Source organism: Coregonus lavaretus (assembly GCF_964263955.1).
Source record: "Coregonus lavaretus genome assembly, contig: HAP1_SCAFFOLD_1376, whole genome shotgun sequence".
Lineage (NCBI taxonomy): Eukaryota > Metazoa > Chordata > Actinopteri > Salmoniformes > Salmonidae > Coregonus > Coregonus lavaretus.
In genome coordinates this window covers 108,206-123,803 of record NW_028163106.1, presented here as the reverse complement: position 1 = coordinate 123,803, position 15,598 = coordinate 108,206, and the positions used below count along the sequence as shown (strand labels likewise).

General features: G+C 47.1%; 1 protein-coding gene across 1 annotated transcript; it reads right to left on the bottom strand.

Annotated features, from left to right (window-relative positions):
* Positions 1 to 5,018: 5,018 nt before the first annotated feature.
* On the bottom strand, positions 5,019 to 14,543 carry LOC311118472 (NACHT, LRR and PYD domains-containing protein 1 homolog). The gene is made up of 13 exons (XM_084193265.1): positions 13,941 to 14,543; positions 13,064 to 13,110; positions 12,374 to 12,926; positions 11,602 to 11,645; positions 10,950 to 10,987; positions 10,524 to 10,588; positions 10,177 to 10,391; positions 9,732 to 9,991; positions 9,447 to 9,572; positions 9,149 to 9,281; positions 9,034 to 9,063; positions 5,359 to 6,424; positions 5,019 to 5,307 (listed from the first exon to the last, which is right to left on the bottom strand). Exons 1-12 carry the CDS (start codon positions 13,949 to 13,951, stop codon positions 6,111 to 6,113), a joined length of 1,836 nt encoding a protein of 611 aa, XP_084049391.1. The 5' UTR covers positions 13,952 to 14,543; the 3' UTR covers positions 5,019 to 5,307; positions 5,359 to 6,110.
* Between the last annotated feature and the right edge of the window lie 1,055 nt (positions 14,544 to 15,598).

The following is a 15,598-nucleotide window of genomic DNA, read 5'->3' as shown; positions in this document are numbered from 1 at the left end:
ATATCTGATGAGCCAATCTGTACTTTCTGCAAAAAATTGCCAATTGTGCGCCGCCCCATGGGTCTCCTGGTCACGGCCGGCTACGACAGAGCCTGGATTCGAACCAGGATCTCTAATGGCACAGCTAGCACTGCGATGCAGAGCCTTAGACCACTGCGCCACTCAGGAAACCCACCACCCAACAGAATCTTACCCTGCCCCCACCACCCAACAGACTCTTACCCTGACCCCACCACCCAACAGACTCTTACCCTGCCCCACCACCCAACAGACTCTTACCCTGCCCCCCCCACCACCCAACAGACTCTTACCCTGCCCCCCCACCACCCAACAGACTCTTATCCTACCCCCCCCACCACCCAACAGACTCTTATCCTGCCCCCCCCACCACCCAACAGACTCTTACCCTGCCCCCCCACCACCCAACAGACTCTTACCCTGCCCCCCCCACCACCCAACAGACTCTTACCCTGCCCCCCCCACCACCCAACAGACTCTTACCATGCCCCCACCACCAACCAACAGACTCTTACCCTGCCCCCCCACCACCCAACAGACTCTTACCCTGCCCCCACCACTCAACAGACTCTTACCCTGCCCCCCCCACCCAACAGACTCTTACCCTGCCCCCCCCACCACCCAACAGACTCTTACCCTGCCCCCACCACTCAACAGACTCTTACCCTGCCCCCACCACCCAACAGACTCTTACCCTGCCCCCACCACTCAACATACTCTTACCCTGCCCCCACCACCCAACAGACTCTTACCCTGCCCCCACCACCCAACAGACTCTTACCCTGCCCCCACCACTCAACAGATTCTTACCCTGCCCCCACCACTCAACAGACTCTTACCCTGCCCCCACCACCCAACAGACTCTTACCCTGCCCCCACCACTCAACAGACTCTTACCCTGCCCCCCCACCACCAAACAGACTCTTACCCTGCCCCCCCCACCACCCAACAGACTCTTACCCTGCCCCCCCCACCACCCAACAGACTCTTACCCTGCCCCCCCACCACCCAACAGACTCTTACCCTGCCCCCCCCACCACCCAACAGACTCTTACCCTGCCCCCCCACCACCCAACAGACTCTTACCCTGCCCCCCCCACCACCCAACAGACTCTTACCCTGCCCCCCCACCACCCAACAGACTCTTACCCTGCCCGCCCCACCACCCAACAGACTCTTACCCTGCCCGCCCCACCACCCAACAGACTCTTACCCTGCCCCCCCACCACCCAACAGACTCTTACCCTGCCCCCACCACCACCCAACAGACTCTTACCCTGCCCCCACCACCACCCAACAGACTCTTACCCTGCCCCCACCACCCAACAGACTCTTACCCTGCCCCCACCACTCAACATACTCTTACCCTGCCCCCACCACCCAACAGACTCTTACCCTGCCCCCCCCACCACCCAACAGACTCTTACCCTGCCCCCCCCACCACCCAACAGACTCTTACCCTGCCCCCCCACCACCCAACATACTCTTACCCTGCCCCCCCCACCACCCAACAGACTCTTACCCTGCCCCCACCACCCAACAGACTCTTACCCTGCCCCCACCACCCAACAGACTCTTACCCTGCCCCCACCACCCAACAGACTCTTACCCTGCCCGCCCCACCACCCAACAGACTCTTACCCTGCCCCCCCACCACCCAACAGACTCTTACCCTACCCTCACCACCACCCAACAGACTCTTACCCTGCCCCCACCACCACCCAACAGACTCTTACCCTGCCCCCACCACCCAACAGACTCTTACCCTGCCCCCACCACCCAACAGACTCTTACCCTGCCCCCACCACCCAACATACTCTTACCCTGCCCCCACCACCCAACAGACTCTTACCATGCCCCTCCCACCACCCAACAGACTCTTACCCTGCCCCTCCCACCACCCAACAGACTCTTACCCTGCCCCCACCACTCAACAGACTCTTACCCTGCCCCCACCACCCAACAGACTCTTACCCTGCCCCCACCACCCAACAGACTCTTACCCTGCCCCCCCACCACCCAACAGACTCTTACCCTGCCCCCACCACCCAACAGACTCTTACCCTGCCCCCACCACCCAACAGACTCTTACCCTGCCACCCACCACCCAACAGACTCTTACCCTGCCCCCCACCACCCAACAGACTCTTACCCTGCCCCCACCACCCAACAGACTCTTACCCTGCCCCCACCACCCAACAGACTCTTACCCTGCCCCCACCACCACCCAACAGACTCTTACCCTGACCCCACCACGCAACAGACTCTTACCCTGCCCCCACCACCCAACAGATTCTTACCCTGCCCCCACCACCCAACAGACTCTTACCCTGCCCCCACCACCCAACAGACTCTTACCCTGCCCCCACCAGCCAACAGACTCTTACCCTGCCCCCACCAGCCAACAGACTCTTACCCTGACCCCACCACGCAACAGACTCTTACCCTGCCCCCACCACCCAACAGACTCTTACCCTGCCCCCACCACCCAACAGACTCTTACCCTGCCCCCACCATCCAGTTGTAAATGTCTACATATTATTATCATCTTTAGATTGTCTCATTCACTTCTCTTGATTTGATTTGATTTATTTTGACCTGCGCTGTTGGAGCCCAGAGCACAAGATTTTGCGTCCCTCTCCATGTGACTAATAAACTCATCTAATCTAATTAACGATGGGATTTTAAAGTGTTTTCTAAAATTGATTATTATAATAATATTATTATTAGTAGTAGCATCATAAATAATGTTATTTGTATTACTGCTTTTACCATGACAACTGTCTAGTAATCATTACTTTCAATGCTGTTAACAAATGTCAGTGCTATAATATTATTTGTGCTATAAAGGCGGTTGACTTTATTGCTTTTTTCCATATTGTTAAACAACATTCTAAGTAACAATATATTCCTTTAATTGACATGTACAACATGTATTTGACAGGGATACTGCACATCAATCAACATTTCTGTAAATGTGCCAGATTTAGCTGTAGTCCCTGGGCAGGTAGATACACATAGAAAAATACAACGTTATAAAACATTTAGTAAAACATTGTGTATAGATGGGGGCTGATTGGTCCTTCAGCCACTCTCAAGTCATTGGTAAAGGGGTGAGAGGTTGAACAGCTCCTTATATGTCCTTCAGCCACTCTCAAGTCATTGGTAAAGGGGTGAGAGGTTGAACAGCTCCTTATGTGTCTTCAGCCACTCTCAAGTCATTGGTAAAGGGGTGAGAGGTTGAACAGCTCCTTATATGTCCTTTAGCCACTCTCAAGTCATTGGTAAAGGGGTGAGAGGTTGAACAGCTCCTTATATGTCCTTTAGCCACTCTCAAGTCATTGGTAAAGGGGTGAGAGGTTGAACAGCTCCTTATATGTCCTTCAGCCTCTCAAGTCATTGGTAAAGGGGAGAGAGGTTGAACAGCTCCTTATATGTCCTTCAGCCACTCTCAAGTCATTGGTAAAGGGGAGAGAGGTTGAACAGCTCCTTATATGTCCTTCAGCCACTCTCAAGTCATTGGTAAAGGGGTGAGAGGTTGAACAGCTCCTTATATGTCCTTCAGCCACTCTCAAGTCATTGGTAAAGGGGTGAGAGGTTGAACAGCTCCTTATGTGTCCTTCAGCCACTCTCAAGTCATTGGTAAAGGGGTGAGAGGTTGAACAGCTCCTTATATGTCCTTTAGCCACTCTCAAGTCATTGGTAAAGGGGTGAGAGGTTGAACAGCTCCTTATATGTCATTTAGCCACTCTCAAGTCATTGGTAAAGGGGTGAGAGGTTGAACAGCTCCTTATATGTCCTTCAGCCTCTCAAGTCATTGGTAAAGGGGAGAGAGGTTGAACAGCTCCTTATATGTCCTTCAGCCACTCTCAAGTCATTGGTAAAGGGGTGAGAGGTTGAACAGCTCCTTATGTGTCCTTCAGCCTCTCTCAAGTCATTGGTAAAGGGGAGAGAGGTTGAACAGCTCCTTATATGTCCTTCAGCCACTCTCAAGTCATTGGTAAAGGGGTGAGAGGTTGAACAGCTCCTTATATGTCCTTCAGCCACTCTCAAGTCATTGGTAAAGGGGTGAGAGGTTGAACAGCTCCTTATATGTCCTTCAGCCACTCTCAAGTCATTGGTAAAGGGGTGAGAGGTTGAACAGCTCCTTATATGTCCTTCAGCCACTCTCAAGTCATTGGTAAAGGGGTGAGAGGTTGAACAGCTCCTTATATGTCCTTCAGCCACTCTCAAGTCATTGGTAAAGGGGTGAGAGGTTGCACCGCTCCTTATATGTCCTTCAGCCACTCTCAAGTCATTGGTAAAGGGGTGATAGGTTGCACAGCTAGGTACAGCTAGACCCTCCTGCTAGATAGGGGTCCAGCAAGTTACCTAGTGGAGGACTAACTGACCCTCCTGCTAGATAGGGGTCCAGCTAGGTACCAAGTGGGGGACTAACTGACCCTCCTGCTAGATAGGGGTCCAGCTAGGTACCTAGTGGAGGACTAACTGACCCTCCTGCTAGATAGGGGTCCAGCTAGGTACCTAGTGGAGGACTAACTGACCCTCCTGCTAGATAGGGGTCCAGCTAGGTACCTAGTGGAGGACTAACTGACCCTATTGCTAGATAGAGGTCCAGCTAGGTACCTAGTGGAGGACTAACTGACCCTCCTGCTAGATAGGGGTCCAGCTAGGTACCTAGTGGAGGACTAACTGACCCTCCTGCTAGATAGGGGTCCAGCTAGGTACCTAGTGGAGGACTAACTGACCCTCCTGCTAGAAATGAGTCCAGCTAGGTACCTAGTGGAGGACTAACTGACCCTCCTGCTAGATAGGGGTCCAGCTAGGTACCTAGTGGAGGACTAACTGACCCTCCTGCTAGATAGGGGTCCAGCTAGGTACCTAGTGGAGGACTAACTGACCCTCCTGCTAGATAGGGGTCCAGCTAGGTACCTAGTGGAGGACTAACTGACCCTCCTGCTAGATAGGGGTCCAGCTAGGTACCAAGTGGGGGACTAACTGACCCTCCTGCTAGATAGGGGTCCAGCTAGGTACCTAGTGGAGGACTAACTGACCCTCCTGCTAGATAGGGGTCCAGCTAGGTACCTAGTGGAGGACTAACTGACCCTCCTGCTAGATAGGGGTCCAGCTAGGTACCTAGTGGAGGACTAACTGACCCTATTGCTAGATAGGGGTCCAGCTAGGTACCTAGTGGAGGACTAACTGACCCTCCTGCTAGATAGGGGTCCAGCTAGGTACCTAGTGGAGGACTAACTGACCCTCCTGCTAGATAGGGGTCCAGCTAGGTACCTAGTGGAGGACTAACTGACCCTCCTGCTAGAAAGGAGTCCAGCTAGGTACCTAGTGGAGGACTAACTGACCCTCCTGCTAGATAGGGGTCCAGCTAGGTACCTAGTTGAGGACTAACTGACCCTCCTGCTAGAAAGGAGTCCAGCTAGGTACCTAGTGGAGGACTAACTGACCCTCCTGCTAGAAAGGAGTCCAGCTAGGTACCTAGTGGAGGACTAACTGACCCTCCTGCTAGATAGGGGTCCAGCTAGGTACCTAGTGGAGGACTAACTGATCCTCCTGCTAGATAGGGGTCCAGCTAGGTACCTAGTGAAGGACTAACTGACCTTCCTGCTAGATAGGGGTCCAGCTAGGTACCTAGTGGAGGACTAACTGGCCCTCCTGCTAGATAGGGGTCCAGCTAGGTACCTAGTGGAGGACTAACTGACCCTCCTGCTAGATAGGGGTCCAGCTAGGTACCTAGTGGAGGACTAACTGACCCTCCTGCTAGATAGGGGTCCAGCTAGGTACCTAGTGGAGAACTAACTGATCCTCCTGCTAGATAGGGGTCCAGCTAGGTACCTAGTGGAGGACTAACTGACCCTCCTGCTAGAAGATCCACATCTCCAGGAGGCTGCAGAAGGAGAGAGGCTGTGTGGCTGGACCTTTGGTTAGTTTATTGTTTTTATAGTGGTCATGTTTGATTGACATTTTCTGTACATTTTTACGATCCTGAATTAAAGCAACAGACAACAAGACCATGTTGAACCACCCTGCCTGTCTATTCTGCCTGGTCTCCCCACACCCAGGGGTTGGCTACAACTTTAGATCTGAAGCTGTGACCAAAGATAGGGGTCCAGCTCCCCAAGAAGGTTGATCATCCTGGAACATGACTCAGTTCCTTTTCTCAACACCATGTCGATGATGTCACGTGCCTTCTCTGCCCTCTCAGCTATCACCTTTACTGACTCCATTTCCTCCTGGTTGATGACTGTGTGTTGCAGGAGTCCATCCAGCAGACCTTCCAGGACAGGTCCTGACACTCGTCTCACAAACTCTGTCCGTACAGAACGCAGCTGCTGCGCTGTAGAACCAGTCAGACTGCTCTCAGCCGGACGCCCTGCCCCCAACACAGCACCTGAGAGAGGCAGGTTACAAAATAACTACATTTGTTCATTCACATTTACATTTCAGACATTTAGAAACAGACTTCTTTCAGAGTGACCTACAGTAAAAGTCATCATTGTATTATTAATCTTTGCATTAAGAACACATTCTGTAACAATAACTACCTGAATCAATGAACACATCACACCACTACTGTTTCATTCATATTTAGGGTCGGTTTTCACAGACGTAGAAAAACAGGCTGGGGCATTCAGAACCAGGCTAATCTACATCACGTCCTGGAGGAGATGTCATTGGGGCATTCAGAACCAGACTAATCTACATCAAGTCCTGGAGGAGATGTCATTGGGGCATTCAGAACCAGGCTAATCTACATCACGTCCTGGAGGAGATGTCATTGGGGCATTCAGAACCAGACTAATCTACATCAAGTCCTGGAGGAGATGTCATTGGGGCATTCAGAACCAGGCTAATCTACATCACGTCCTGGAGGAGATGTCATTGGGGCATTCAGAACCAGGCTAATCTACATCACGTCCTGGAGGAGATGTCATTGGGGCATTCAGAACCAGGCTAATCTACATCACGTCCTGGAGGAGATGTCATTGGGGCATTCAGAACCAAGCTAATTTACATAACGTCCTGGAGGAGATGTCATTGGGGCATTCAGAACCAGGCTAATCTACATCAAGTCCTGGAGGAGATGTCATTGGGGCATTCAGAACCAAGCTAATTTACATCACGTCCTAGAGGAGATGTCATTGGGGCATTCAGAACCAGGCTAATCTACATAAAGTCCTGGAGGAGATGTCATTGGGGCATTCAGAACCAGGCTAATGTACATCAAGTCCTGGAGGAGATGTCATTGGGGCATTCAGAACCAGGCTAATCTACATCAAGTCCTGGAGGAGATGGCATTGGGGCATTCAGAACCAGGCTAATCTACATCAAGTCCTGGAGGAAATGTCATTCAGAACCAGGCTAATCTACATCAAATCCTGGAGGAGATGTCATTGTTCTTGAAGACAGCCTTTTATAATCAGGACTAGTCCAACAGTAAACCATGTCGACTGGCCTTATTTTAAAATGGATTAACTACATGTTTTTCCTCATCAATCTACACACAATACCCCATAATGAGAAAGCGAAAACAGGTTTTTGTAAATGTTTACAAATGTATTAAAAATAAAAAGACAGAAATACCTTATTTACATAAGTATTCAGACCCTTTGCTATGAGACTCGAAATTGAGCTCAGGTGCATCCTGTTTCCATTGATCATCCTTGAGATGTTTCTACAACTTGATTGGAGTCCACCTGTGGTAAATTCAATTGATTGGACATGATTTGGAAAGGCACACACCTGTCTATATAAGGTCCCACAGTTGACAGTGCATGTCAGAGCAAAAACCAAGCAATGAGGTCGAATGATTATGTTAAGGTCCAGATCTGGGGAAGGGTACCGAAAAAGTTATGCAGCATTGAAGGTCCCCAAGAACACAGTGGCCTCCATCATTCTTAAATGGAAGAAGTTCGGAACCACCAAGACTCTTCCTAGAGCTGGCCGCCCGGACAAACTGAGCAAGCGGGGGAGAAGGGCCTTGGTCAGGGAGGTGACTAAGAACCCGATGGTCACTCTGACAGAGCTCCAGAGTTCCTCTGTGGAGATGGGAGAACCTTCAAGAAGGACAACCATCTCTGCAGAACTCCACCAATCAGGCCTTTATGGTAGAGTGGCCAGACGGAAGCCACTCCTCAGTAAAAGGCACATGACAGCCCGCTTGGAGCTTGCCAAAAGGCACCTAAAGGACTCTCAGACCATGAGAAACAAGATTCTCTGGTCTGATGAAACTAAGATTGAACTCTTTGGCCTGAATGCCAAGCGTCACATCTGGAAGAACCCTGGCACCATCCCTACGGTGAAGCATGGTGGTGGCAGCATCATGCTGTGGGGATGTTTTTCAGCGGCAGGGACTGGGAGACTAGTCAGGATCGAGGGAAAGATGAACTCAGCAAAGTACAGAGAGATCCTTAATGAAAACCTGGTCTAGAGTGCTCAGGACCTCAGACTGGGGCCAAGGTTCACCTTCCAACAGGACAACTACCCTAAGCACATAGACAAGACAACGCAGGAGTGGCTTCGGGACAAGTCTCTGAATGTCCTTGAGTGGCCCAGCCAGAGCCCGGACTTGAACCCGATCTAACATCTCTGGAGAGACCTGAAAATAGCTGTGCAGCGACGCTCCCCATCCAACCTGACAGAGCTTCTGCAGAGAAGAATGGGAGAAACTCCCCAAATACAGGTGTGCCAAGCTTGTAGCGTCATACCCAAGAAGACTCAAGGCTGTAATCGCTGCCAAAGGTGCTTCAACAAAGTTCTGAGTAAAGGGTCTGAATACTTATGTAAATGTGATATTTCACGTTTTTTTTTAATATATACATTTGCAACAATGTCTAAAAACCTGTTTTTGCTTTGTCATTATGGGGTATTTTGTGCAGATTGATGAGGGGAAAAAACGATTTAATCCATTTTATAATAAGGCTGTAACGTAACAAAATGTGGAAAAAGTCAAGGGGTCTGAATACTTTCTGAATGCACTGTACTCTCATGTTTACTTACTTGTTGAATGGGTGGCAGTGATGTATTCATCTGAAAGATAAACAAAATGAGGTTATATCACTCTAAATAGCATCTGTTACAAAAGTACAAAGTTATGATTGACATATGCTCCTACCTTGTGATACCACTTCTTTCCATGCAATCCTCTCATCATCACAGAATAACTCCATCTCAATGTCAACCCCTGTCATTTTCAAAACCGCCTTGAAAAAGCTTGGTGTGGAGTCTCTATGTATGAGATGAATCTTCTGGAGAGAGATGGAAAGAGCGAGAGAGAGATTGCTTGCAATGTAAACATATGTTTCCCATGCCAATAAAGCCATTTGAATTGAGAGCCATCGAGTGAGAGAGAGCAATGGATAGAAATGTGACTTAAATGTCAGATTCATGTTCTTAGTCTACTAAAACTGTACCGGTGGATTGATGTAGGTAGAACAGGGAATGTTCAGTCTGAAGTAACTATTCAGTTTGAAGGCCTGCTCCGGTCTTGAGATGAGAACCCTTGAAGACCCTTCAGACTTTTCCTGTTGTTCCACAGCCTGCGAAACGAGGCATGAAATACACAGCCAGTCAATGTATAGTCTTATTCAAACATTATTCAGAAAACTAGCAACACACTATTATCTTCATGTTATGAGTGTCAACATAAACCGTACCACTGCTTAGTTAAGGTCACCTCTAAAAGAATGGTACCTCACCTGTATTTGGCTGGGGTTACTGGGGAACAGGTATAGGCGTGGAATTAGTGTTTGCTTTTTCACTGACAGATAGAGCATCAGCTCACAGTGGACATCTATGTTCCGCGTAAAGATATAGCTCAGTATAACAGAGATAACTGAGAACTTGGGATGGAGAATTTTGGCATGGAATCTGGTGACCTCATGCACTTCCTCAACAGACACTCCATGTTCCTCTACATTAAGAATCTTCATCTCATTCCTCAGGGAAGGGTTGGTCCCTGAACAACACAATAAAAAGGAGACAGAAAGACAAATATTGTATTATTCATCCAACTAAAACACAAAGAATATGCAGTATCAGATCACAGTAAACAAACTCCCAGAATATTCATTCATTCATTCAGGAAGTGAAACTCAGTTACATGGAAATGTCTTTCTGAATACTATGTCTATATGGTTTTACCTAAACAGACAAAGTGTGGCAGATGAACTTCCTCCAGTTCACCTAACTCCATAGTGATGTCCAGCAATGGACCACCTTGTCCGTACTGCATGTCTATCAGAAGGTGACTGTAGGGATACCAGTTCCTGAAGTGATACTTCAGAATGACATCTCTGTCACACACCCAGCGGAGCCCAGACACTGTGCACTCATAACGCCCTTTGGGTGTCCTGTGCCTGAGGGCAACAACAAGATATGGTAGAGAGGGTCAATCGTCAAATGGAGAGGTTGGATTAGAAGACTATTCCCAAAGGTAATGGGGAAATACACTAGCAAGTGGAATTAAATGTTAAAAGTAGATATTTTACCTGAACATTGTCACTCCCTGGACAGTGGAAGTCAAGGGTTCAATCTGAAGCCAGTGTGTGGAGTCCTGAACGAGGACAAGCATGTCAGTTATACATATGGGGCCAGTTTCCTGGACAAAGATTGAGTCTAGTGCTGGATTTAAAGCATGATCAATGGAAGTTTCAATAGAAAGTTATTTAAGGTCCAGGACTAGGCTTAATCTGTGTCCGGGAAACTGGCCCATTAACCAAAGTAACTAATCTAATGTATTTATTCAATGTTACATGGAATGCTGGTATGACAACAGCTAAAATCCTGCATTCCTACAAGCAGAACACAGGACCGTCTATATCCCAGTATGAATGGTTGGTCAGTACACACCTGGCTTTCAGACTGTGCCTGACTCCTGCAGGTATGTAAAAGTGAGAATTGACATTATGACTTACCTCAACATGGTCACAAGTCTTACAGCTCTGAGGAATCCCTGAAGTCAAAAGTAGTTGTTATTTAAAACGGATAATCTCATGTAATAATGAATTAATAAATATTAAACAGACTTGTAATAAAAATGAATGTAAGTGAGCAACTGTCTCAGAATGTACACTCATTATCATACCATAATCTGACATTAGTGTTATATTAATGAATGTTTGTGGAAGCAGGAAACAACATGGTTCTGGTCCATGTTTTGGAGATGTTGGGGGCCTGATTTCTGGTAGATCCCAGGATGAGAGCTTAAAGGTAGAGTCAGCTAAATGATGTTGTACGAGCAGCACCGCAGATATTGTGATGAGCAAGATGCCTGACTTCTCTCTCACACAGTATCTGCCCAGGTGCACGGGTTCTCTTCACTCTTACAGCGTGGTAGAAACGGGACCAAAACAGAGAAGTTTAGCATCGCGCTCCAACGCCCTTAGTTGTTGTAGAAGTTTACCCACTATGCTGTTTACTTTGTGCATCTACATCATATTGCTGACTCTACCTTTAAGTTTGTTTTGACCAAATAGATCATGATTGTGTTCCTTGCCTGGGACTCAAGTATAATGAACGCTTTAAAAGTATTTTGATTGAAAAACAATTAAATCAGTTAACGCTCACATTTCTCAGGTCCAGGCTTGATACAACACTCTCCACCATGGTCTCTGGTGTTGGGAAAGCAGATGGATAGACTGTGATTAAACTAAATACAACTTATAAAGGCTTTATATAGCATACATACAGTCTTCATAAGCAATACAAAGGGTGTATAAAGGGTGACAGAACACTATGTGCATTGCCAAATGTGACATAACACTATGTCAACTTCCATGAAGTCAATACTGATGGTGACATTACAGGTGACATTGCTTATCTTGATGAAAGCCCTTAGAGATGTGATGTCACCCGGTATCATGAGTTACTGTCTGTAGGTCCAACAGAACACATTAAAACACACCACTACTACTAATCTAACTGTCTGTAGGTCCAACAGAACACATTAAAACACACCACTACTAATCTAACTGTCTGTACATCCAACAGAACACATTAAAACACACCACTACTACTAATCTAACTGTCTGTAGGTCCAACAGAACACATTAAAACACACCACTACTACTAATCTAACTGTCTGTAGGTCCAACAGAACACATTAAAACACACCACTACTACTAATCTAACTGTCTGTAGGTCCAACAGAACACATTAAAACACACCACCACCACTAATCTAACTGTCTGTAGGTCCAACAGAACACATTAAAACACACAACTACTACTAATCTAACTGTCTGTAGGTCCAACAGAACACATTAAAACACACCACTACTAATCTAATTGTAGGAATGATTCCAGAGGAAAACACATGATAAAACATTGCTACGACTCACCTTTGAATGTGTTGGTCATCTATCTGACACAGGGTCACTGAGGAGGAGGAATAAACCCCAAACCCAGGATAGAGGGGTTCAGTGAATGTGGTGTGTTCTGTGTAATGGTGTGTCAGTGTACCAGAGGAGGACACACTATAGAAGGACAAAGTACCAGCTGGCCAGTCCAGATACACTCCAACTCTGTTAGAAACAGGACCAGGGATGGATATGCTACGGACTCCCGCATGGAAAAAGTGATAACCTCCGTCATAGCAGAATAAACCCCAGGACTTCCTATTGGCTCCAATCCAACTGTCATATTTCTTTCCCTTCCTCTTCATTCCTCTGTACGCCACACCAATGTTACCATCATAACCACCCCTCTCCACCTCCCAGTAATAACGAGATCCAGATAAGACTTCTCTGCAGAGAACTTGGGGATGATGGTCAAATCTGTCTGGATGGTCTTCATAATGCTGCTTCTCCTCCACCCGTGTCACCTTCCTGTTCCTCTCAGACAGTATCAGGTTTGGGTTTGCTGTATTTGGGTCCAGGGTGAGATGACAGGCATCTGTAGACAAAAGGAGAGTTTAATCAAACCACATCTTCATATAAAATGTAGTTTTTGTAGGTACAGAACAAGTATTGATTAGTTACTATGTTACTGTAGTTCTGAATATGCAGTTAATTAGGATTGAAGAGACTTACATTTCCTCAGCCCTGATTTCAGCCTGAACTCTCCACCATGATCCACACTGTAGGAGAAACAGGTTATTGACTGACAAAGACCTAATAAAGCAGTCAACATTTAAACCATATTGTTGTGTTCTGGTGCACTATCCAAGTTCATTACTAGAGAAATACAGGTATTCTATCCTACCTACTGCATACAGAACAGAGTACAACAGAGTACATCGTATGTGGTCCTCTGTAGCTCAGCTGGTAGAGCACGGCGCTTGTAACGCCAAGGTAGTGGGTTCGATCCCCGGGACCACCCATACACAAAAATGTATGCACGCACGACTGTAAGTCGCTTTGGATAAAAGCGTCTGCTAAATGGCATATTATTATTATTATTATTATTATATTATTACAATTCATTACTAGAGACATACAGGTATTCTATCCTACCTATTGCATACAGAACAGAGTACAATTCATTACTAGAGACATACAGGTATTCTATCCTACCTACTGCATACAGAACAGAGTACAATTCATTACTAGAGACATACAGGTATTCTATCCTACCTACTGCATACAGAACAGAGTACAATTCATTACTAGAGAAATACAGGTATTCTATCCTACCGACTGCATACAGAACAGAGTACAATTCATTACTAGAGACATACAGGTATTCTATCCTACCTACTGCATACAGAACAGAGTACAATTCCAACAGGATATCAGAGATGCAGAAGAAGAGTATTCATGTGGTGATGATGTATGCTGTGTTGGAGTGCTAAGCCTGCTGGGTAAACGTCTCCTGTATTCTACCATCATGTCCTCATGTTACTGAACCTACTACACTTCATAGGACACAACCACTGCTCACACTATTAGGACATCTATTCTGACTTACTTCAGCTTCATCAGTTTATCTGTGGGATCCACCAGAGCAGCTGAAAGCAGTCCCCCTGCAGAGTCTCCTGGGTGATTGTAGCTCAGGTCCAGCTCTTTCAGGTGGGAGGGGTTTGACCTCAGAGCTGAAGACAGAGCAGCACAGCCCTCCTCTGTGACCAGACAGCCAGACAGCCTACAGAGAGACACAACAGCTCTCTAGGTTGGTGGACTGGTGTCAATCATCTTGTAGGACACCCATATATTTGTCAATGACACAAACATTGTGATGAAACATCAGATGTTCAGAGTATTTGTTTTACTAAGCTCAGTACCGACCTGACTGAAACAGCTGTACTTACCCCAGTGTGTGTAGTTTAAAGTCTGGATCCTCCAGTCCAGCAGAGGGCAGTGTAACTCAGCTCAGTACCGACCTGACTGAAACAGCTGTACTTACCCCAGTGTGTGTAGTTTACAGTCTGGATCCTCCAGTCCAGCAGACAGCAGTGTAACTCCTGAGTCCTGCAGGTCATTGTCTCTCAGCTCCAGTTGTTTCAGTTGTGAGTTGGGTGAACTCAGGACTGAGGCCAGATCTGAACAGCAACCCTCTGTCAGACCACACTGACCTAGACTAGAGGACAGAAGAGCACATGATTAACAAATGTTTAAAACATCCACATAATAACTCATACTGAAGAAAGTTAACTCACACTAGTGTCTGTATGTTGCAGAGTGGACTGGTTAGTCCAACACAGAGCAGCTTCACTCCTCTGTCTCCCAGGTCATTGTAGCTGAGGTCCAGTTCTCTCAGGGGGGAGTTTGGTGTCTGCAGAGCTGAAGCCAGAGTCTCACAGGATTCATATGTGAGTTTACAGCCAGCCAGTCTGGAGAGAGGAGATATAGTGATACACTGATAAATATGCAAAGCTTTAAGAATAATGAGATGCATTAAGACAATAACAGAAGGACACATGATTAACCAATGTTAAAAACATACTAACTCACTCAAGATATTTACCTTAGTTTTATATATGTTATGTATGTTTCTGGATATGTCCCAAAAATGTTCAAATAATGTTAAAAACATACACATACTAACTATACTGAACAGAAATATAAACGCAACATGTAAAGTGTTGGTTCCACGAGCTGTTGCTAGAGAATTTCATGTTAATTTCTCTACCATAAACCGCCTCCAACATCATTTTAGAGAATTTGGCAGTACATCCAACCAGCCTCACAACCGCAGACCACTTGTAACCACGCCATTCCAGGACCTCCACATCCGGCTTCTTCACCTGCAGGATGGTCTGAGACAAGCCACCAGGACAGCTGATTTAACTGTGGGTTTTCACAACCGAATAATTTCTGCACAAACTGTCAGAAACCGTCTCAGGGAAGCTCATCTGCGTGCTCGTCATCCTCACCAGGGTCTTGACCTGACTGCAGTTCGGCGTCGTAACCGACATCAGTGGGCAAATGCTCACCTTCGATGGCCACTGGCACACTGGAGAAGTGTGCTCTTCACGGATGAATCCCGGTTTCAACTGTACCGGGAAGATGGCAGAAAGAGTGTATGGCGTCGTGATGGCATTGTGTGGGCGAGCGGTTTGCTGATGTCAATGTGGTTAACAGAGTGCCCCATGGTGGCGGTGGGGTTATGGTATGGGCAGGCATAAG